Raw genomic sequence first — 23,726 nt, forward strand, 5'->3', positions numbered from 1 at the left:
TGTGGCTGTCTGCAGTGTCTGTATTAATGTGTGTGTGACTGTCTGCAGTGTCTGTATTAATGTGTGTGTGGCTGTCTGCAGTGTCTGTATTAATGTGTGTGTGGCTGTCTGCAGTGTCTGTATTAATGTGTGTGTGACTGTCTGCAGTGTCTGTATTAATGTGTGTGTGACTGTCTGCAGTGCCTGTATTAATGTGTGTGTGGCTGTCTGCAGTGTCTGTATTAATGTGTGTGTGACTGTCTGCAGTGTCTGTATTAATGTGTGTGTGACTGTCTGCAGTGTCTGTATTAATGTGTGTGTGACTGTCTGCAGTGTCTGTATTAATGTGTGTGTGACTGTCTGCAGTGTCTGTATTAATGTGTGTGTGGCTGTCTGCAGTGTCTGTATTAATGTGTGTGTGTGACTGTCTGCAGTGTCTGTATTAATGTGTGTGTGACTGTCTGCAGTGTCTGTATTAATGTGTGTGTGGCTGTCTGCAGTGTCTGTATTAATGTGTGTGTGACTGTCTGCAGTGCCTGTATTAATGTGTGTGTGGCTGTCTGCAGTGTCTGTATTAATGTGTGTGTGACTGTCTGCAGTGTCTGTGTTAATGTGTGTGTGACTGTCTGCAGTGTCTGTATTAATGTGTGTGTGACTGTCTGCCGTGTCTGTATTAATGTGTGTGTGACTGTCTGCAGTGTCTGTATTAATGTGTGTGTGACTGTCTGCAGTGTCTGTATTAATGTGTGTGTGGCTGTCTGCAGTGTCTGTATTAATGTGTGTGTGACTGTATTAATGTGTGTGTGACTGTCTGCAGTGTCTGTATTAATGTGTGTGTGACTGTCTGCAGTGTCTGTATTAATGTGTGTGTGACTGTCTGCAGTGCCTGTATTAATGTGTGTGTGACTGTCTGCAGTGTCTGTATTAATGTGTGTGTGGCTGTCTGCAGTGTCTGTATTAATGTGTGTGTGGCTGTCTGCAGTGTCTGTATTAATGTGTGTGTGACTGTCTGCAGTGTCTGTATTAATGTGTGTGTGACTGTCTGCAGTGTCTGTATTAATGTGTGTGTGGCTGTCTGCAGTGTCTGTATTAATGTGTGTGTGACTGTATTAATGTGTGTGTGACTGTCTGCAGTGTCTGTATTAATGTGTGTGTGACTGTCTGCAGTGTCTGTATTAATGTGTGTGTGACTGTCTGCAGTGCCTGTATTAATGTGTGTGTGACTGTCTGCAGTGTCTGTATTAATGTGTGTGTGACTGTCTGCAGTGTCTGTATTAATGTGTGTGTGACTGTCTGCAGTGTCTGTATTAATGTGTGTGTGACTGTCTGCAGTGTCTGTATTAATGTGTGTGTGGCTGTCTGCAGTGTCTGTATTAATGTGTGTGTGACTGTATTAATGTGTGTGTGACTGTCTGCAGTGTCTGTATTAATGTGTGTGTGACTGTCTGCAGTGTCTGTATTAATGTGTGTGTGACTGTCTGCAGTGTCTGTATTAATGTGTGTGTGACTGTCTGCAGTGTCTGTATTAATGTGTGTGTGACTGTCTGCAGTGTCTGTATTAATGTGTGTGTGACTGTCTGCAGTGTCTGTATTAATGTGTGTGTGACTGTCTGCAGTGTCTGTATTAATGTGTGTGTGTGACTGTCTGCAGTGTCTGTATTAATGTGTGTGTGACTGTCTGCAGTGCCTGTATTAATGTGTGTGTGACTGTCTGCAGTGCCTGTATTAATGTGTGTGTGACTGTCTGCAGTGTCTGTATTAATGTGTGTGTGACTGTCTGCAGTGTCTGTATTAATGTGTGTGTGACTGTCTGCAGTGTCTGTATTAATGTGTGTGTGACTGTCTGCAGTGTCTGTATTAATGTGTGTGTGACTGTCTGCAGTGTCTGTATTAATGTGTGTGTGACTGTCTGCAGTGTCTGTATTAATGTGTGTGTGACTGTCTGCAGTGTCTGTATTAATGTGTGTGTGACTGTCTGCAGTGTCTGTATTAATGTGTGTGTGGCTGTCTGCAGTGTCTGTATTAATGTGTGTGTGACTGTCTGCAGTGTCTGTATTAATGTGTGTGTGGCTGTCTGCAGTGTCTGTATTAATGTGTGTGTGACTGTCTGCAGTGTCTGTATTAATGTGTGTGTGACTGTCTGCAGTGTCTGTATTAATGTGTGTGTGACTGTCTGCAGTGTCTGTATTAATGTGTGTGTGACTGTCTGCAGTGTCTGTATTAATGTGTGTGTGGCTGTCTGCAGTGTCTGTATTAATGTGTGTGTGTGACTGTCTGCAGTGTCTGTATTAATGTGTGTGTGACTGTCTGCAGTGCCTGTATTAATGTGTGTGTGACTGTCTGCAGTGCCTGTATTAATGTGTGTGTGACTGTCTGCAGTGTCTGTATTAATGTGTGTGTGACTGTCTGCAGTGTCTGTATTAATGTGTGTGTGACTGTCTGCAGTGTCTGTATTAATGTGTGTGTGACTGTCTGCAGTGTCTGTATTAATGTGTGTGTGACTGTCTGCAGTGTCTGTATTAATGTGTGTGTGACTGTCTGCAGTGTCTGTATTAATGTGTGTGTGGCTGTCTGCAGTGTCTGTATTAATGTGTGTGTGACTGTCTGCAGTGCCTGTATTAATGTGTGTGTGACTGTCTGCAGTGCCTGTATTAATGTGTGTGTGGCTGTCTGCAGTGTCTGTATTAATGTGTGTGTGACTGTCTGCAGTGTCTGTATTAATGTGTGTGTGACTGTCTGCAGTGCCTGTATTAATGTGTGTGTGACTGTCTGCAGTGCCTGTATTAATGTGTGTGTGACTGTCTGCAGTGTCTGTATTAATGTGTGTGTGACTGTCTGCAGTGTCTGTATTAATGTGTGTGTGACTGTCTGCAGTGCCTGTATTAATGTGTGTGTGGCTGTCTGCAGTGTCTGTATTAATGTGTGTGTGACTGTCTGCAGTGCCTGTATTAATGTGTGTGTGACTGTCTGCAGTGCCTGTATTAATGTGTGTGTGGCTGTCTGCAGTGTCTGTATTAATGTGTGTGTGACTGTCTGCAGTGTCTGTATTAATGTGTGTGACTGTCTGCAGTGCCTGTATTAATGTGTGTGTGGCTGTCTGCAGTGCCTGTATTAATGTGTGTGTGGCTGTCTGCAGTGTCTGTATTAATGTGTGTGTGACTGTCTGCAGTGTCTGTATTAATGTGTGTGTGACTGTCTGCAGTGCCTGTATTAATGTGTGTGTGGCTGTCTGCAGTGCCTGTATTAATGTGTGTGTGGCTGTCTGCAGTGCCTGTATTAATGTGTGTGTGACTGTCTGCAGTGTCTGTATTAATGTGTGTGTGACTGTCTGCAGTGCCTGTATTAATGTGTGTGTGACTGTCTGCAGTGCCTGTATTAATGTGTGTGTGGCTGTCTGCAGTGTCTGTATTAATGTGTGTGTGACTGTCTGCAGTGTCTGTATTAATGTGTGTGACTGTCTGCAGTGCCTGTATTAATGTGTGTGTGGCTGTCTGCAGTGCCTGTATTAATGTGTGTGTGACTGTCTGCAGTGTCTGTATTAATGTGTGTGTGACTGTCTGCAGTGTCTGTATTAATGTGTGTGTGACTGTCTGCAGTGTCTGTATTAATGTGTGTGTGACTGTCTGCAGTGTCTGTATTAATGTGTGTGTGACTGTCTGCAGTGTCTGTATTAATGTGTGTGTGACTGTCTGCAGTGCCTGTATTAATGTGTGTGTGACTGTCTGCAGTGCCTGTATTAATGTGTGTGTGACTGTCTGCAGTGTCTGTATTAATGTGTGTGTGACTGTCTGCAGTGCCTGTATTAATGTGTGTGTGACTGTCTGCAGTGTCTGTATTAATGTGTGTGTGGCTGTCTGCAGTGCCTGTATTAATGTGTGTGTGACTGTCTGCAGTGTCTGTATTAATGTGTGTGTGGCTGTCTGCAGTGTCTGTATTAATGTGTGTGTGACTGTCTGCAGTGTCTGTATTAATGTGTGTGTGACTGTCTGCAGTGTCTGTATTAATGTGTGTGTGACTGTATTAATGTGTGTGTGACTGTCTGCAGTGTCTGTATTAATGTGTGTGTGACTGTCTGCAGTGTCTGTATTAATGTGTGTGTGACTGTCTGCAGTGCCTGTATTAATGTGTGTGTGACTGTCTGCAGTGCCTGTATTAATGTGTGTGTGACTGTCTGCAGTGCCTGTATTAATGTGTGTGTGGCTGTCTGCAGTGCCTGTATTAATGTGTGTGTGACTGTCTGCAGTGTCTGTATTAATGTGTGTGTGACTGTCTGCAGTGCCTGTATTAATGTGTGTGTGACTGTCTGCAGTGTCTGTATTAATGTGTGTGTGACTGTCTGCAGTGCCTGTATTAATGTGTGTGTGACTGTCTGCAGTGCCTGTATTAATGTGTGTGTGACTGTCTGCAGTGTCTGTATTAATGTGTGTGTGACTGTCTGCAGTGTCTGTATTAATGTGTGTGTGACTGTCTGCAGTGTCTGTATTAATGTGTGTGTGACTGTCTGCAGTGTCTGTATTAATGTGTGTGTGACTGTCTGCAGTGTCTGTATTAATGTGTGTGTGACTGTCTGCAGTGTCTGTATTAATGTGTGTGTGACTGTCTGCAGTGTCTGTATTAATGTGTGTGTGACTGTCTGCAGTGTCTGTATTAATGTGTGTGTGACTGTCTGCAGTGCCTGTATTAATGTGTGTGTGACTGTCTGCAGTGTCTGTATTAATGTGTGTGTGACTGTCTGCAGTGTCTGTATTAATGTGTGTGTGACTGTCTGCAGTGTCTGTATTAATGTGTGTGTGACTGTCTGCAGTGCCTGTATTAATGTGTGTGTGACTGTCTGCAGTGTCTGTATTAATGTGTGTGTGACTGTCTGCAGTGTCTGTATTAATGTGTGTGTGACTGTCTGCAGTGTCTGTATTAATGTGTGTGTGACTGTCTGCAGTGTCTGTATTAATGTGTGTGTGACCGTCTGCAGTGCCTGTATTAATGTGTGTGTGACCGTCTGCAGTGTCTGTATTAATGTGTGTGTGACTGTCTGCAGTGCCTGTATTAATGTGTGTGTGACTGTCTGCAGTGTCTGTATTAATGTGTGTGTGACTGTCTGCAGTGTCTGTATTAATGTGTGTGTGACTGTCTGCAGTGCCTGTATTAATGTGTGTGTGACTGTCTGCAGTGTCTGTATTAATGTGTGTGTGACTGTCTGCAGTGTCTGTATTAATGTGTGTGTGACTGTCTGCAGTGTCTGTATTAATGTGTGTGTGACTGTCTGCAGTGTCTGTATTAATGTGTGTGTGACTGTCTGCAGTGTCTGTATTAATGTGTGTGTGACTGTCTGCAGTGCCTGTATTAATGTGTGTGTGACTGTCTGCAGTGTCTGTATTAATGTGTGTGTGACTGTCTGCAGTGTCTGTATTAATGTGTGTGTGACTGTCTGCAGTGTCTGTATTAATGTGTGTGTGGCTGTCTGCAGTGTCTGTATTAATGTGTGTGTGACTGTCTGCAGTGCCTGTATTAATGTGTGTGTGGCTGTCTGCAGTGTCTGTATTAATGTGTGTGTGACTGTCTGCAGTGTCTGTATTAATGTGTGTGTGACTGTCTGCAGTGCCTGTATTAATGTGTGTGTGACTGTCTGCAGTGTCTGTATTAATGTGTGTGTGGCTGTCTGCAGTGTCTGTATTAATGTGTGTGTGGCTGTCTGCAGTGTCTGTATTAATGTGTGTGTGACTGTCTGCAGTGTCTGTATTAATGTGTGTGTGACTGTCTGCAGTGTCTGTATTAATGTGTGTGTGACTGTCTGCAGTGTCTGTATTAATGTGTGTGTGGCTGTCTGCAGTGTCTGTATTAATGTGTGTGTGACTGTATTAATGTGTGTGTGGCTGTCTGCAGTGTCTGTATTAATGTGTGTGTGACTGTCTGCAGTGTCTGTATTAATGTGTGTGTGGCTGTCTGCAGTGTCTGTATTAATGTGTGTGTGGCTGTCTGCAGTGTCTGTATTAATGTGTGTGTGACTGTCTGCAGTGTCTGTATTAATGTGTGTGTGACTGTCTGCAGTGTCTGTATTAATGTGTGTGTGACTGTCTGCAGTGCCTGTATTAATGTGTGTGTGACTGTCTGCAGTGTCTGTATTAATGTGTGTGTGACTGTCTGCAGTGTCTGTATTAATGTGTGTGTGGCTGTCTGCAGTGTCTGTATTAATGTGTGTGTGACTGTCTGCAGTGCCTGTATTAATGTGTGTGTGGCTGTCTGCAGTGTCTGTATTAATGTGTGTGTGACTGTCTGCAGTGTCTGTATTAATGTGTGTGTGGCTGTCTGCAGTGTCTGTATTAATGTGTGTGTGGCTGTCTGCAGTGTCTGTATTAATGTGTGTGTGACTGTCTGCAGTGTCTGTATTAATGTGTGTGTGACTGTCTGCAGTGCCTGTATTAATGTGTGTGTGGCTGTCTGCAGTGTCTGTATTAATGTGTGTGTGACTGTCTGCAGTGTCTGTATTAATGTGTGTGTGACTGTCTGCAGTGTCTGTATTAATGTGTGTGTGACTGTCTGCAGTGTCTGTATTAATGTGTGTGTGACTGTCTGCAGTGTCTGTATTAATGTGTGTGTGACTGTCTGCAGTGTCTGTATTAATGTGTGTGTGGCTGTCTGCAGTGTCTGTATTAATGTGTGTGTGTGACTGTCTGCAGTGTCTGTATTAATGTGTGTGTGGCTGTCTGCAGTGTCTGTATTAATGTGTGTGTGACTGTCTGCAGTGCCTGTATTAATGTGTGTGTGGCTGTCTGCAGTGTCTGTATTAATGTGTGTGTGACTGTCTGCAGTGTCTGTATTAATGTGTGTGTGACTGTCTGCAGTGTCTGTATTAATGTGTGTGTGACTGTCTGCCGTGTCTGTATTAATGTGTGTGTGACTGTCTGCAGTGTCTGTATTAATGTGTGTGTGACTGTCTGCAGTGTCTGTATTAATGTGTGTGTGGCTGTCTGCAGTGTCTGTATTAATGTGTGTGTGTGACTGTCTGCAGTGTCTGTATGAATGTGTGTGTGTGGCTGTCTGCAGTGTCTGTATTAATGTGTGTGTGACTGTATTAATGTGTGTGTGACTGTCTGCAGTGTCTGTATTAATGTGTGTGTGACTGTCTGCAGTGTCTGTATTAATGTGTGTGTGACTGTCTGCAGTGCCTGTATTAATGTGTGTGTGACTGTCTGCAGTGTCTGTATTAATGTGTGTGTGGCTGTCTGCAGTGTCTGTATTAATGTGTGTGTGACTGTCTGCAGTGTCTGTATTAATGTGTGTGTGACTGTATTAATGTGTGTGTGACTGTCTGCAGTGTCTGTATTAATGTGTGTGTGACTGTCTGCAGTGTCTGTATTAATGTGTGTGTGACTGTCTGCAGTGCCTGTATTAATGTGTGTGTGACTGTCTGCAGTGTCTGTATTAATGTGTGTGTGGCTGTCTGCAGTGTCTGTATTAATGTGTGTGTGGCTGTCTGCAGTGTCTGTATTAATGTGTGTGTGACTGTCTGCAGTGTCTGTATTAATGTGTGTGTGACTGTCTGCAGTGTCTGTATTAATGTGTGTGTGACTGTCTGCAGTGTCTGTATTAATGTGTGTGTGGCTGTCTGCAGTGTCTGTATTAATGTGTGTGTGACTGTATTAATGTGTGTGTGACTGTCTGCAGTGTCTGTATTAATGTGTGTGTGACTGTCTGCAGTGTCTGTATTAATGTGTGTGTGACTGTCTGCAGTGTCTGTATTAATGTGTGTGTGACTGTCTGCAGTGTCTGGATTAATGTGTGTGTGACTGTCTGCAGTGTCTGTATTAATGTGTGTGTGACTGTCTGCAGTGTCTGTATTAATGTGTGTGTGACTGTCTGCAGTGTCTGTATTAATGTGTGTGTGGCTGTCTGCAGTGTCTGTATTAATGTGTGTGTGACTGTATTAATGTGTGTGTGACTGTCTGCAGTGTCTGTATTAATGTGTGTGTGACTGTCTGCAGTGTCTGTATTAATGTGTGTGTGACTGTCTGCAGTGTCTGTATTAATGTGTGTGTGACTGTCTGCAGTGTCTGTATTAATGTGTGTGTGACTGTCTGCAGTGTCTGTATTAATGTGTGTGTGACTGTCTGCAGTGTCTGTATTAATGTGTGTGTGGCTGTCTGCAGTGTCTGTATTAATGTGTGTGTGTGACTGTCTGCAGTGTCTGTATTAATGTGTGTGTGACTGTCTGCAGTGCCTGTATTAATGTGTGTGTGACTGTCTGCAGTGCCTGTATTAATGTGTGTGTGACTGTCTGCAGTGTCTGTATTAATGTGTGTGTGACTGTCTGCAGTGTCTGTATTAATGTGTGTGTGACTGTCTGCAGTGTCTGTATTAATGTGTGTGTGACTGTCTGCAGTGTCTGTATTAATGTGTGTGTGACTGTCTGCAGTGTCTGTATTAATGTGTGTGTGACTGTCTGCAGTGTCTGTATTAATGTGTGTGTGACTGTCTGCAGTGTCTGTATTAATGTGTGTGTGACTGTCTGCAGTGTCTGTATTAATGTGTGTGTGACTGTCTGCAGTGTCTGTATTAATGTGTGTGTGGCTGTCTGCAGTGTCTGTATTAATGTGTGTGTGACTGTCTGCAGTGTCTGTATTAATGTGTGTGTGGCTGTCTGCAGTGTCTGTATTAATGTGTGTGTGACTGTCTGCAGTGTCTGTATTAATGTGTGTGTGACTGTCTGCAGTGTCTGTATTAATGTGTGTGTGACTGTCTGCAGTGTCTGTATTAATGTGTGTGTGACTGTCTGCAGTGTCTGTATTAATGTGTGTGTGGCTGTCTGCAGTGTCTGTATTAATGTGTGTGTGACTGTATTAATGTGTGTGTGACTGTCTGCAGTGTCTGTATTAATGTGTGTGTGACTGTCTGCAGTGTCTGTATTAATGTGTGTGTGACTGTCTGCAGTGCCTGTATTAATGTGTGTGTGACTGTCTGCAGTGTCTGTATTAATGTGTGTGTGACTGTCTGCAGTGCCTGTATTAATGTGTGTGTGGCTGTCTGCAGTGTCTGTATTAATGTGTGTGTGGCTGTCTGCAGTGTCTGTATTAATGTGTGTGTGGCTGTCTGCAGTGTCTGTATTAATGTGTGTGTGACTGTCTGCAGTGTCTGTATTAATGTGTGTGTGACTGTCTGCAGTGTCTGTATTAATGTGTGTGTGACTGTCTGCAGTGTCTGTATTAATGTGTGTGTGACTGTCTGCAGTGTCTGTATTAATGTGTGTGTGACTGTCTGCAGTGTCTGTATTAATGTGTGTGTGACTGTCTGCAGTGTCTGTATTAATGTGTGTGTGGCTGTCTGCAGTGTCTGTATTAATGTGTGTGTGACTGTCTGCAGTGTCTGTATTAATGTGTGTGTGACTGTCTGCAGTGTCTGTATTAATGTGTGTGTGACTGTCTGCAGTGTCTGTATTAATGTGTGTGTGACTGTCTGCAGTGTCTGTATTAATGTGTGTGTGACTGTCTGCAGTGTCTGTATTAATGTGTGTGTGACTGTGTGCAGTGTCTGTATTAATGTGTGTGTGACTGTCTGCAGTGTCTGTATTAATGTGTGTGTGACTGTCTGCAGTGCCTGTATTAATGTGTGTGTGACTGTCTGCAGTGCCTGTATTAATGTGTGTGTGACTGTCTGCAGTGCCTGTATTAATGTGTGTGTGACTGTCTGCAGTGCCTGTATTAATGTGTGTGTGGCTGTGTGCAGTGTCTGTATTAATGTGTGTGTGACTGTCTGCAGTGTCTGTATTAATGTGTGTGTGACTGTCTGCAGTGTCTGTATTAATGTGTGTGTGACTGTCTGCAGTGTCTGTATTAATGTGTGTGTGACTGTCTGCAGTGTCTGTATTAATGTGTGTGTGACTGTCTGCAGTGTCTGTATTAATGTGTGTGTGACTGTATTAATGTGTGTGTGGCTGTCTGCAGTGTCTGTATTAATGTGTGTGTGACTGTCTGCAGTGTCTGTATTAATGTGTGTGTGACTGTCTGCAGTGTCTGTATTAATGTGTGTGTGACTGTCTGCAGTGTCTGTATTAATGTGTGTGTGACTGTCTGCAGTGTCTGTATTAATGTGTGTGTGGCTGTCTGCAGTGTCTGTATTAATGTGTGTGTGACTGTCTGCAGTGTCTGTATTAATGTGTGTGTGACTGTCTGCAGTGCCTGTATTAATGTGTGTGTGACTGTCTGCAGTGTCTGTATTAATGTGTGTGTGACTGTGTGCAGTGTCTGTATTAATGTGTGTGTGACTGTCTGCAGTGTCTGTATTAATGTGTGTGTGGCTGTCTGCAGTGCCTGTATTAATGTGTGTGTGACTGTCTGCAGTGTCTGTATTAATGTGTGTGTGACTGTCTGCAGTGTCTGTATTAATGTGTGTGTGACTGTCTGCAGTGTCTGTATTAATGTGTGTGTGACTGTCTGCAGTGTCTGTATTAATGTGTGTGTGACTGTCTGCAGTGTCTGTATTAATGTGTGTGTGACTGTCTGCAGTGCCTGTATTAATGTGTGTGTGACTGTCTGCAGTGTCTGTATTAATGTGTGTGTGACTGTCTGCAGTGCCTGTATTAATGTGTGTGTGACTGTCTGCAGTGTCTGTATTAATGTGTGTGTGACTGTCTGCAGTGTCTGTATTAATGTGTGTGTGACTGTCTGCAGTGTCTGTATTAATGTGTGTGTGACTGTCTGCAGTGTCTGTATTAATGTGTGTGTGACTGTCTGCAGTGTCTGTATTAATGTGTGTGTGACTGTGTGCAGTGTCTGTATTAATGTGTGTGTGACTGTCTGCAGTGTCTGTATTAATGTGTGTGTGACTGTCTGCAGTGTCTGTATTAATGTGTGTGTGACTGTCTGCAGTGCCTGTATTAATGTGTGTGTGGCTGTCTGCAGTGCCTGTATTAATGTGTGTGTGGCTGTCTGCAGTGTCTGTATTAATGTGTGTGTGACTGTCTGCAGTGTCTGTATTAATGTGTGTGTGACTGTCTGCAGTGTCTGTATTAATGTGTGTGTGACTGTCTGCAGTGTCTGTATTAATGTGTGTGTGACTGTCTGCAGTGTCTGTATTAATGTGTGTGTGACTGTCTGCAGTGTCTGTATTAATGTGTGTGTGACTGTCTGCAGTGTCTGTATTAATGTGTGTGTGGCTGTCTGCAGTGTCTGTATTAATGTGTGTGTGGCTGTCTGCAGTGTCTGTATTAATGTGTGTGTGACTGTCTGCAGTGTCTGTATTAATGTGTGTGTGACTGTCTGCAGTGCCTGTATTAATGTGTGTGTGGCTGTCTGCAGTGTCTGTATTAATGTGTGTGTGACTGTCTGCAGTGTCTGTATTAATGTGTGTGTGACTGTCTGCAGTGTCTGTATTAATGTGTGTGTGACTGTCTGCAGTGTCTGTATTAATGTGTGTGTGACTGTCTGCAGTGTCTGTATTAATGTGTGTGTGACTGTCTGCAGTGCCTGTATTAATGTGTGTGTGACCGTCTGCAGTGTCTGTATTAATGTGTGTGTGGCTGTCTGCAGTGTCTGTATTAATGTGTGTGTGACTGTCTGCAGTGTCTGTATTAATGTGTGTGTGACTGTCTGCAGTGTCTGTATTAATGTGTGTGTGGCTGTCTGCAGTGTCTGTATTAATGTGTGTGTGGCTGTCTGCAGTGTCTGTATTAATGTGTGTGTGGCTGTCTGCAGTGTCTGTATTAATGTGTGTGTGGCTGTCTGCAGTGTCTGTATTAATGTGTGTGTGGCTGTCTGCAGTGTCTGTATTAATGTGTGTGTGGCTGTCTGCAGTGTCTGTATTAATGTGTGTGTGACTGTCTGCAGTGTCTGTATTAATGTGTGTGTGACTGTCTGCAGTGTCTGTATTAATGTGTGTGTGACCGTCTGCAGTGTCTGTATTAATGTGTGTGTGACTGTCTGCAGTGTCTGTATTAATGTGTGTGTGACTGTCTGCAGTGTCTGTATTAATGTGTGTGTGACTGTCTGCAGTGTCTCTATTAATGTGTGTGTGACTGTCTGCAGTGTCTGTATTAATGTGTGTGTGGCTGTCTGCAGTGCCTGTATTAATGTGTGTGTGGCTGTCTGCAGTGTCTGTATTAATGTGTGTGTGACTGTCTGCAGTGCCTGTATTAATGTGTGTGTGACTGTCTGCAGTGTCTGTATTAATGTGTGTGTGACTGTCTGCAGTGCCTGTATTAATGTGTGTGTGACTGTCTGCAGTGCCTGTATTAATGTGTGTGTGACTGTCTGCAGTGCCTGTATTAATGTGTGTGTGACTGTCTGCAGTGTCTGTATTAATGTGTGTGTGACTGTCTGCAGTGTCTGTATTAATGTGTGTGTGACTGTCTGCAGTGTCTGTATTAATGTGTGTGTGACTGTCTGCAGTGCCTGTATTAATGTGTGTGTGACTGTCTGCAGTGCCTGTATTAATGTGTGTGTGACTGTCTGCAGTGTCTGTATTAATGTGTGTGTGACTGTCTGCAGTGCCTGTATTAATGTGTGTGTGACTGTCTGCAGTGTCTGTATTAATGTGTGTGTGACTGTCTGCAGTGCCTGTATTAATGTGTGTGTGACTGTCTGCAGTGTCTGTATTAATGTGTGTGTGACTGTCTGCAGTGCCTGTATTAATGTGTGTGTGACTGTCTGCAGTGTCTGTATTAATGTGTGTGTGACTGTCTGCAGTGTCTGTATTGTCGGGTTAAACACGATAAGCTCTTTGTGAATATTTGGATGCTGTGTTGTTTTAATCAGTATTTGTCATTCCAAATAAAATAATTATATGTGAGTGTGTGTGTGAGTGTGTGTGAGTCTCACCAGGTGGTGTGTGTGGATGGCGTGTATGATGTCACCGGTGTGTGTCTCTGCAGTGAGCAGTGTGTGTAGTTTCAGCAGGGCTGTGTGTGTGTGTGTGAGTCTCACCAGGCGGTGTGTGTGGATGGCGTGTATGATGTCACCGGTGTGTGTCTCTGCAGTGAGCAGTGTGTGTAGTTTCAGCAGGGCTGTGTGTGTGTGTGTGAGTCTCACCAGGCGGTGTGTGTGGATGGCGTGTGTGATGTCACCGGTGTGTGTCTCTGCAGTGAGCAGTGTGTGTAGTTTCAGCAGGGCTTTGTGTGTCTCCATCACTTTGGTCTTCTTCTCCGCTCGTTCCCACTGCAGCGACGCCACGAACACGGCCACACACTCCTGACACGCACGCAGCTGCTCTTCCTGGAACACACTCGCCTCCTGCCCCACACACACACACACACACACAAACACACGTCTGGTTCACTATCTTTGTGGGGACTCGATTGGCGTAATGGATTTTATACCGTACAAACTGTACATTCTATCCGCTTATACTGCCCCTAAACACTACTCTCTTACCTGCAGTGTGTGTGTGTGTGTGTGTGAGACACTCGTCTCTCTCACCTGCGGTGTGTGTGTGAGACACTCGTCTCTCTCACCTGCAGTGTGTTTGTGTGTGTGTGTGTGTGTGTGAGAGACACTTGTCTCTCTCACCTGTGCTGTGTGTGAGACACTCGTCTCTCTCACCTGCGGTGTGTGTGTGTGTGAGACACTCGTCTCTCTCACCTGCAGTGTGTGTGTGTGTGTGTGTGTGTGAGAGACACTTGTCTCTCTCACCTGTGCTGTGTGTGTGTGTGAGACACTCGTCTCTCTCACCTGTGCTGTGTGTGTGTGTGAGACACTCGTCTCTCTCACCTGTGCTGTGTGTGTGTGTGAGACACTCGTCTCTCTCATCTGCGGTGTGTGTGTGTGTGAGACACTCGTCTCTCTCCCCTGCGGTGTGTGTGTGTGTGAGAGAGACACTCGTCTATCTCACCTGTGCTGTGTGTGTGTGTGCGCCACTCGTCTCTCTCACCTGCGGTGTGTATGTGTGTGTGCGCCACTCGTCTCTCTCACCTGCGGTGTGTGTGTGTTTGTGTGTGTGTGTGTGTGTGTGCCACTCGTCTCTCTCACCTGCGGTGTGTGTGTGTTTGTGTGTGTGTGTGTGCCACTCGTCTCTCTCACCTGTGGTGTGTGTGTGTGTGTGTCGTTGCGCTGCAGTCGCTCCTGCAGGAAACACCGCAGCTCCGTGACCTCTGATGACCTCTGCAGCTGCGGGTCAGAGGAAACGCATCACACACACAACTGAGGCTCTTCCTCAGAGTTTTCCAGCACAAATATCTAATCACTCTTAAAGGTCCCATGGCATGTTTTAAATGTTCTTATAATGTTTTCTGAGGTGAACTTATATTGTCTGCTGTGAGACTTCAGTGAAAACGCCCACTGTTGTGATTGGCTGAGATCTTTGCATTTGAAATGAGTATTAGATTATGTGGCGGAGAGGGCGTGGTTGAGTGAAGGGGCGTGGTTTAGTGAGGGGGCGTGGTTTAATGTGTGGGCATGGTTAAGTCAGGGGCGTGGTTTAGTGGGGGCATGGTTTAGTGAGGGGGTGTGGTTTCGGGAGGGGCGTGGTTTAATGAGGGGGCATGGTTAAGTGAGGGGCGTGGTTTAAGGGAGGGGGCATGTTTAGTAAAGGGCGTGGTTTAATGAGGGGCGTGGTTTTAGTGAGGGGTCATGGCTTAGGGAGGGGGCGTGGTTTAATGAGGGGGCATGGCTTAGTGAGGGGGCTTGGTTTAGAGAGGGGCGTGGTTTAATGAGGGCGTGTGGTTTAATGAGGGGCGTGGTTTAGTGAGGGGGCATGGCTTAGTGGGGGGCGTGATTTAGTTAGGGTGTGGTTTAGTGAGGGGGCGTGATTTAGTGAGGGGGCGTGGTTTAGTGATTGGACGTGGTTTAATGAGGGGGCATGGCTTAGTGATGGGACGTGGTTTAATGAGGGGGCATGGCTTAGTGAGGGGCGTGGTTTAGTGATGGGGCATGGCTTAGTGAAGGGGCGTGGTTTAATGAGGGGGCATGGCTTAGTGAAGGTGCGTGGTTTAATGAGAGGCATGGCTTAGTGAAGGGGCGTGGTTTAATGAGGGGGCATGGCTTAGTGAAGGGGCGTGGTTTAATGAGGGGGCATGGCTTAGTGAAGGTGCGTGGTTTAATGAGGGGGCATGGCTTAGTGAAGGGGCGTGGTTTAGTGAGGGGGCATGGCTTAGTGAAGGGGCGTGGTTTAATGAGGGGGCATGGCTTAGTGAAGGGGCGTGGTTTAATGAGGGGGCATGGCTTAGTGAAGGTGCGTGGTTTGGTGAGGGGGCACGGCTTAGTGAAGGGGCGTGGTTTAGTGAGGGGGCATGGCTTAGTGAAGGGGCGTGGTAGTGATGGGATGTTGTTTAATGAGGGGGCATGGCTTAGTGAAGGGGCGTGGTTTAGTGAGGGGGCATGGCTTAGTGAAGGGGCGTGGTTTAATGAGGGGGCGTGGTTTAGTGAGGGGGCACGGCTTAGTGAAGGGGCGTGGTTTAGTGAGGGGGCATGGCTTAGTGAAGGGGCGTGGTTTAGTGAGGGGGCATGGCTTAGTGAAGGGGCGTGGTTTAATGAGGGGGCATGGCTTAGTGAAGGGGCGTGGTTTAGTGAGGGGGCACGGCTTAGTGAAGGGGCGTGGTTTAGTGAGGGGGCATGGCTTAGTGAAGGGGCGTGGTTTAGTGATGGGATGTTGTTTAATGAGGGGGCATGGTTTAGTGAGGGGCGTGGTTTAGTGAAGGGGCGTGATTTAGAGAGACGGAGAGCTGGGGAAAGATTGCTGAGAAAGTGTTATTGTACCGAGTTGTTGAGAGCGCTGTGAGCGTGAGTTTATTTTGTTCGTATCTGAGAGCTCTCTCACAAAATGCTTTCACCACAACTAACAACAAACACGACGTGGACAGGAATACAGTAAGAGCTTCGAGTGTGCACTGCAGATATATGCGAGTTTGACAGATCCGAACATTATAAAAGGTGATCTTTGAACAGAATTGTTTCATGCTACGAACAGAAACGACGTCAAGTTGATGGTTTTAGTCACTGGCTTGGTTCACTGATGCATCAAGACGGCCAGCGATTAGGCTCAGAGAGAAAGTGTGTGTGAACTTGATTAGCTCCACATCAGAACTCACTGATCCCAGATCAGGCATTAATGAGCAGCCTTACTCACTGTCTGTGGCGGTGCTGTCGAATCCTTATGGTAAAGCCTGTGCTAACATCACTGATAAACTGAAGCCATTCTCTACTAATCCTCTGGGCGAAGAGTTAGGGTCAGGGTCAGGGTTAGGTAACCTTTCCTGATGATGTCATAACAGGAGAATTCCGGATCGGCTTACCTGAGCTCATTTTCTCAAAGGCAGAGAAAGAGCCAGAAACCCATTAACATTTCTAGCCACTTGGGGACAATATTCAGGCTAGGGGAACTCATATTAATGTTGAAAAACCTCATTCCTCACAAACCTCCCAAACCTCAGAGAAGAAGAAGAACGCTCACCTCTGTCTCTGAGTCGTCCGGGGTCACGGCGGGGTCGTCTGAGCCGAGCCACTGCAGATCACACTTGGCCTGATGCAGAACGAGACATCGGTCCAGACGACACGCGGCCTTCACACACTCCAGCTGCAGACGCACACACTGCTCACGCGAGAGAGAGCGCTGACACACACAAAGAGCGCTGACACACAAACACGCGCACACACACACACACACACACACACACACACACACACACACACACACACACACACACACACACACACACACACACACACACACACACACACAGACAGATTAGACTAGAACAGCAGCACGAGAGTGTGATGAGGGGCGTGTTCCGCATGAAAGGTCGATTCTGAAATATACCAGCAGCCATATCACCCTGTAGCATAAGACTGGTTTCCCACTGAAGCTAAGCAGGGCTGAGCCTGGTCAGTACCTGGATGGGAGACCAACTGGGAAAACCAGGAGCTGGTAGAGGTGTTAGTGAGGCTCACCCTGTGGTCTGTACTGTTAAAGAGCACCGTCCTTCGGATGTGACGTTATACAGAGGTCCTGACTCTCTGTGGTCATTAAAAATCCCAGGACGTCCTTCGGAAAAAGAGTAGGGGTCTAACCCCGGCATCCTGGCCAAATTTGCCCATTGGCCCCTGTCCATCATGGCCTCCTAATAATTGGCCCATATTGATAGGAGAGCATCTTGCAGTTGATGGAGATTTGTGGGATGCACATCCAGGGCACGAAGCTCCCGTTCCTCCACATCCCAAAGATGCTCTATTGGGTTGAGATCTGGGGACTGTGGCGGCCATTTTAGTACAGTCAACTCATTGTCATGTTCAAGAAACCAATTTGAAATGATTGGAGCTTTGTGACATGGTGCATTATCCTACTGGAAGTAGCCATCAGAGGATGGGCACATGGTGGTCATAAAGGGATGGACATGGTCAGAAACAATGCTCAGGTCGGCCGTGGCATTTAAACGATGCCCAATTGGCACTAAGGGGCCTAAAGTGTGCCAAGAAAACATCCCCCACACCATTACACCACCACCACCAGCCTGCACAGTGGGAACAAGGCATGATGGGTCCATGTTCTCATTCTGGTTACGCCAAATTCTGACTCTACCATCTGAATGTCTCAACAGAAATCGAGACTCATCAGACCAGGCAACATTTCTCCAGTCTTCAACTGTCCACTATCGGTGAGCTTGTGCAAATTGTCGCCTCTTTTTCCTATTTGTAGTGGAGATGAGTGGTACCCGGTGGGGTCTTCTGCTGGTGTAGCCCATCCGCCTCAAGGTTGTGTGTGTTGTGGCGTCACAAATGCTTTGCTGCATACCTCGGTTGTAACGAGTGGTTATTTCAGTCAAAGTTGCTCTTCTATCCGCTTGAATCAGTCGGCCCATTCTCCTCTGACCTCGAGCATCAACAAGGCATTTTCTCCCACAGGACTGCTGCAGACTGGATGCTCTTCCCTTTTCACACCATTCTTTGTAAACCCTAGAAATGGTTGTGTGTGTAAATCCCAGTAACTGAGCAGATTGTGAAATACTCAGACCGGCCCGTCTGGCACCAACAACCATGCCACGCTCAAAACGGCTTAAATCACCTTTCTTTCCCATTCTGACATTCAGTCTGGAGTTCAGGAGATTGTCTTGACCAGGACCACACCCCTAAATGCACTGAAGAACTGCCATGGGATTGGCTGATTAGATAACTGCATTAATGAGGCATCAAAAATCGACACAAAAATCAAACATGTCAGGAGTGCAGAGACAGTGTTTTTCTCCTGTATGATTTATAAGCATTTTGAAAAGTGGGGACATGGGTAATGTCCTCATATGTCACCCTTTTCTGTAATACCTGTGTCATACACATGGCATTATACACATTTTTGTCCTGATATGTCACAAAAACAAGCACACACACACACACACACACACACACACACACACACACACACCTGCAGTACTGTGTGAAGGCGTGTCTGATGCGTCTCTGCTCCCGAAGCTCCAGCTGCTGCTCCCGCCGGATCCGGCTCTGAGTGGATCTCAGCTCTCGCGCCGCAGCCTGACCTCTCCTCTGCAGACTTTCCAGAACCGGCTGAGTCTGAACACACACCGCCTGCAGCACACACACACTCACCTGCACACACACAAACACACTGGGCTGAGCACGTGTGCTGCAGTGTGTGTGTGGCGTGTGCTGCAGTGTGTATGCCGTGTGCTGCAGTGTGTGTGGCGTGTGCTGCAGTGTGTGTGCCGTGTGCTGCAGTGTGTGTGGCGTGTGCTGCAGTGTGTGTGGCGTGTGCTGCAGTGTGTATGGCGTGTGCTTCAGTGTGTGTGGCGTGTGCTGCAGTGTGTGTGGCGTGTGCTGCAGTGTGTGGTGTGTGCTGCAGTGTGTGTGGCGTGTGCTGCAGTGTGTGTGGCGTGTGCTGCAGTGTGTATGGCGTGTGCTTCAGTGTGTGTGGCGTGTGCTGCAGTGTGTGTGGCGTGTGCTGCAGTGTGTATGGCGTGTGCTTCAGTGTGTGTGGCGTGTGCTGCAGTGTGTGTGGCGTGTGCTGCAGTGTGTGGTGTGTGCTGCAGTGTGTGGCGTGTGCTGCAGTGTGTGGTGTGTGCTGCAGTGTGTATGGCGTGCGCTGCAGTGTGTGTGGCGTGTGCTGCAGTGTGTGTGGCGTGTGCTGCAGTGTGTGTGGCGTGTGCTGCAGTGTGTGTGGCGTGTGCTGCAGTGTGTGTGGCATGTGCTGCAGTGTGTGCTGCAGTGTGTATGGCGTGTGCTGCAGTGTGTGTGGCGTGTGCTGCAGTGTGTGTGGCGTGTGCTGCAGTGTGTGTGGCGTGTGCTGCAGTGTGTGTGGCGTGTGCTGCAGTGTGTGTGGTGTGTGCTGCAGTGTGTATGGCGTGTCAGGCGTGTGTGGCATGTACTGCAGTGTGTATGGCGTGTCAGGTGTGTATGGCATGTACTGCGGTGTGTATGGCGTGTGTATGGCGAGTCAGGTGTGTATGGCGTGTCAGGTGTGTGTGGCATGTCAGGTGTGTATGGCGTGTGTGTGGCGTGGCATGTGTGTATGGCGTGTCAGGTATGTGTGTCGTTTGTGTGTGGCGTGTCAGGTGTGTGTGGCGTGTCAGGTGTTTATGGCGTATCAAGTGTGTGGCGTGTCAGGTGTGTGTGGCGTGTCAGGTGTGTGTGGCGTGTCAGGTGTTTCAGGTGTGTATGGCGTGTCGGGTATGTGTGTCATTTGTGTGTGGCGTGTCAGGTGTGTGTGGCGTGTCAGGTGTTTATGGCGTGTCAGGTGTGTGGCGTGTCAGGTGTGTGTTTGTGTCAGGCGTGTATGGCATGTGTGTGGCATGCCAGGTGTGTGTGTTTGCCAGGTGTGTGTGGTGTGTGTGTGTGTGTCAGTACCTTGCGTGTTCTGGCTGCCGTCTCCTCGTCCAGGTGATTGATGAGCTCTGACAGTTCATTGTTCTGGAACATCAGCAATTCGACCCATTTCTGCAGGTACTGATCCACTGTGACATCAGAGGAAACACTGATGGCTTGCAGCTGACGCCAGTGCTCACACACCTGCACACACACACACACGTTTGTTTTTGTGAATTGTGGGGACATTCCATAGGCGTAATGGTTTTTATACTGTACAAACCGTATTTTCTATCCCCTTACACTGCCCCTAAACCTACCCATCACACACACACACACACACACACACACACACACACACACACACACACACACACACACACACACACACACACACAATGTTGTTTATGTTTCTGTTTATAATATTTGAGAAGAAGGTCTGTCTAGCTTTGCCTAGTTCATCATTGAAAGCAAGAAGGCTGTCTTTATAGATGTTCACATTAGTGTTCTCATTTAAGCATCTCTTTTTGACAGAGACAGATCTAGCTTCAATGGCAGGAGAGATTGATATATCAAAGAAAATACAGAAATGATCAGACAGTGCCACATCCTTAATAACAATTGATGAAATGTTTAGACCCTTACTGATAAGTAAATCTAGAGTGTGTCCACGATTGTGTGTGGGTCCATTTACATGCTGTGTCAAATCAAAAGTGTTAAGAACAGTCATGAGCTCTTTTGTTGTACTGGATTCAATATTATCTATGTGAATGTTAAAATCCCCAGCAATAGCAAAACAGTCAAACTCTGAGGAAATTATTGATAACAGTTCTGTAAATTCCTCCATAAAGGCTGGAGAGTATTTCGGAGGCCTGTAAACAATGATAAGCAGGATGCGTGGAGAACCTTTTAACACAATGCCCAGATATTCTAGAGACAAATGGCTGTATTTAGCAGCCATGGCCGCTTATAGGGAGACGGACGACATTCCTTTGGGAAGACACAGATTGGTTTCGTCTTCATGAGAGGGGTCAGGCGCCTAAGACCAGTTCGGCCCCCTGCTGTTCCTCCCTGGGACCTGTCAGTTGTCCTGGAAGGAGTGTCGGAGGCTCCCTTTCGAGCCTTTGGAGTCAGCACCTGTTCGGATTCTGACTCTTGAGGTGGATCTGTTGTTGGCTTTGACCTCTTTAAAGCGAGTAGGGGACTTACAAGCTCTCTCTTTTAGCGAGACTTGTTTGGATTTTGCTCCTGGACTAGTTAAGGTTTCTTTAAGACCCAGGCCAGGTTATGTACCCAAGGTTTTGTCAACCTCTTTTCACTCACAGGTCACTGTCCTCCATTCTTCCACCCCCCGCCTTTCGCCTCTTCTGAGGACGAAAGGTTGAATTTGTTATGTCTGGTTCGAGCATTAAAGATGTATGTGGACCGTTCGGGTGGTTGGAGGAAGTCTAACCCATTACTGGTATGTTTCGGAACCGGCCACCTTCGGTCGCAGTGCCGACAAGCCTTCTTTTTCGGCAGAGAAATCTGAAGATAAGATGGCGCGCGCTAGTATAGGCTCAAGGTGTTGAGCGTGGGGGCAGCGCTGCGCCATCAGCCAATGAATTGGCCTGATTCTAAAAGGGCTTCAGACAATCGACACACCCAGAGGGCGTTCCCCATATTGCGTCTCTACACAGCGTCTCGTTCCCTATTCAGAGAACATAGGTTGCGTGAGTAACCGGAGACGTTCTTTAGTGAATGGATGTTGAAAAGTGCTAACTTAACAGTATTAATTCTTTCCCTCACCTTAGTCTTAGTTTGCCAAGTAACAGGCAGCAGATTATATGGGTTTGCTATACGGTCTGACAAGGCCTTAGACTTTCTTTCACGTAACAGGACAGAGATAGAGAAAGAGGCAGGCACACTGGGTTCCCCCTTGTTTTGTAAACATTTGATAAAGGTACTGTTATCATAGCGGGGACCCAACACACATCACTGAGAGCTGGAATCAGTTGCTTTTGGTTCACCCACAACCGATGGAGGAGTGTGTGTGCCCTGGTGTAGTGACCGAAGAAGTCTCACAGGAGGAGGGCGAGCTGGGCCCGCAGGCTTTGGTGATTGTGGGGCTCGGCGCTTTTTGGTTGATATTTGGGGGCTCGCAGCGATCGAGTGTGGTATTCTGGTTCCAGCATAAACCAGCTCCTCCGTTTTCTCTGAGAAGCTCAGAAGCGGGGATGCTGGAGAGATGAATAATATGTCTGGTAAATGGGGCTGTTGCTCGTCCAGCTTCATGGATTGACCAAGACATTTCGTCCAGCTTCATGGTCATAAAGCGTAACGGGCTGACCAGTCTGACCTCGATGATGCCACTCTGTCCTGCACCTCCTGTCCTGCCTCAATCTGTGTCACTGAATCTTGGAGCAGTTCTAATCCATCACAGTTTGTCTGTGGTGAGCTCTGTGGGCAGGGCTCACACACACATACACACACACACGCACACACACACACACACACACACACACACACACACCTTCTCTGACAGGAGCTGTCGTCTCCTCTTGATGATGTCACAGCGGATGGCGCTGCGCTCACGACACACACTTTCTTCTAAACTCTGTTTGACGCGCAGAATCTCCCGCTGGACATCAGAACACTCTCTACACACACACACACACACACACACACACAATAGATGTCAGCTAAAGGGATGAATAAACACACAAGCAATGTAAGTGTGTTTGTGTGTGTGTGTGCGTGTGTGTGAGAGGGTGTGTGTGTGTGTGTGTGTGAGAGTATTTGTGTGTGTGTATGTGTGTGCGCACGTGCGTGTGTGTTTGACCTGTCTCTGCTGCTGAAGGCCTCACTCATCACGGCCTGCAGACTCAGTAAACTCTGCACCAGGAAGCGGCGCTGCGCGTGTCGCTCGGCCAGCAGGGCTCTCTGATTGGCCAGAAGGACATCAAGCCCCTCCTCCAGCACACCCTGGGGCGGAGCCACAGCACATATTAGACATGAGGTGATGTGTTGGCACTGCAGCCATTTACTGGAGTACTGTACTTAAGGACACTTTTTGAGTATCTGTACTTTACTTGAGTATTATTTTTTTTGGAAACTTTGACTTTAACTTCACTCCATCTGAAAGACAAATATTTTCCTTAAAAGGCTTGTTTTTTGCAGAAAGCTTTTCAGGAATCACTCTTATAGGGTCATGTAAAGTTTCCCAATTTTTATTTTGAAAAGCACAATCATTTGAATATACTCCAGGGTTCCTACTGATACAAAGCCATATAAGAATCGCTGAAGAAACTCTTTAAGTTAGTCGTCTGCTAGTGTGTCAGATGGAGCGTCACTGACTGGCTTAAACCATGATGGCATAATGTGCATTTATACAACTATAATACAATAATGCACTGACATTGAAAAAATTAAATTTACTTTTGATACTTAAGTACTTTTAAAAACTAATACTTCTGTACTCAAGTAAAAATCTGTTTTTACAACTTTCACAAGAAACCGAGTAATATTTGACCAGCAGTATTGTTATTTTAACTCAAGTACTAAAGTTGTGTATTAGTCCAGCTCTGCAGAGAGGATGCTGAGGTCACCTGGCAGCTGTAGTACTGCAGCAGGAGTGTGTGTGCGGTGTGTGTCTCCAGCTCTCCGCTCCTGATGGCCTCCTGCAGCTCTTCCCTCAGGATCTGGTGCAGCTCAAAGCGGCGATGCAGAGTCTGCTCCCTCTGAGCCTGAGCTGAAGCATGAGCATGCCTGATCCGCAGACGCCTCCGCAGACACTCCTGCTCCTGCTGCTGGAGCTGCTGCAGCAGAACACACACATCCTGAGGAGACAACACACACACATCCTGAGGAGGAGACACACACACATCCTGAGGAGGAGACACACACACATCCTGAGGAGACGACACACACACATCCTGAGGAGAAGACATACACACATCCTGAGGAGAGAACACACACATCCTGAGGAGAGAACACACACACACCCTGAGGAGGAGACACACACACATCCTGAGGAGAAGA

The 23,726-nt window shown here is 46.7% G+C and overlaps 1 protein-coding gene across 2 annotated transcripts in view; it reads right to left on the reverse strand.

Moving 5' to 3' along the window:
• LOC137093315 (limbin) overlaps positions 1 to 23,726 on the reverse strand; it is a 54,412-nt gene that overhangs the window by 17,901 nt on the left and 12,785 nt on the right. The window contains exons 10-17 of one of the 2 annotated variants that reach the window (XM_067458162.1): positions 23,294 to 23,503; positions 22,528 to 22,670; positions 22,219 to 22,345; positions 19,749 to 19,910; positions 18,313 to 18,494; positions 16,351 to 16,528; positions 13,983 to 14,069; positions 12,996 to 13,196 (exon numbers count right to left, since the gene is read on the reverse strand). In XM_067458162.1, coding sequence (XP_067314263.1) covers positions 12,996 to 13,196; positions 13,983 to 14,069; positions 16,351 to 16,528; positions 18,313 to 18,494; positions 19,749 to 19,910; positions 22,219 to 22,345; positions 22,528 to 22,670; positions 23,294 to 23,503 — 1,290 coding nt within the window. Of the gene's footprint in view, positions 1 to 12,995; positions 13,197 to 13,982; positions 14,070 to 16,350; positions 16,529 to 18,312; positions 18,495 to 19,748; positions 19,911 to 22,218; positions 22,346 to 22,527; positions 22,671 to 23,293; positions 23,525 to 23,726 lie in introns of both variants that reach the window. The other variant, XM_067458161.1, reaches the window with a different exon arrangement.

Source organism: Pseudorasbora parva, chromosome 11 (genome assembly GCF_024679245.1).
Source record: "Pseudorasbora parva isolate DD20220531a chromosome 11, ASM2467924v1, whole genome shotgun sequence".
NCBI lineage: Eukaryota > Metazoa > Chordata > Actinopteri > Cypriniformes > Gobionidae > Pseudorasbora > Pseudorasbora parva.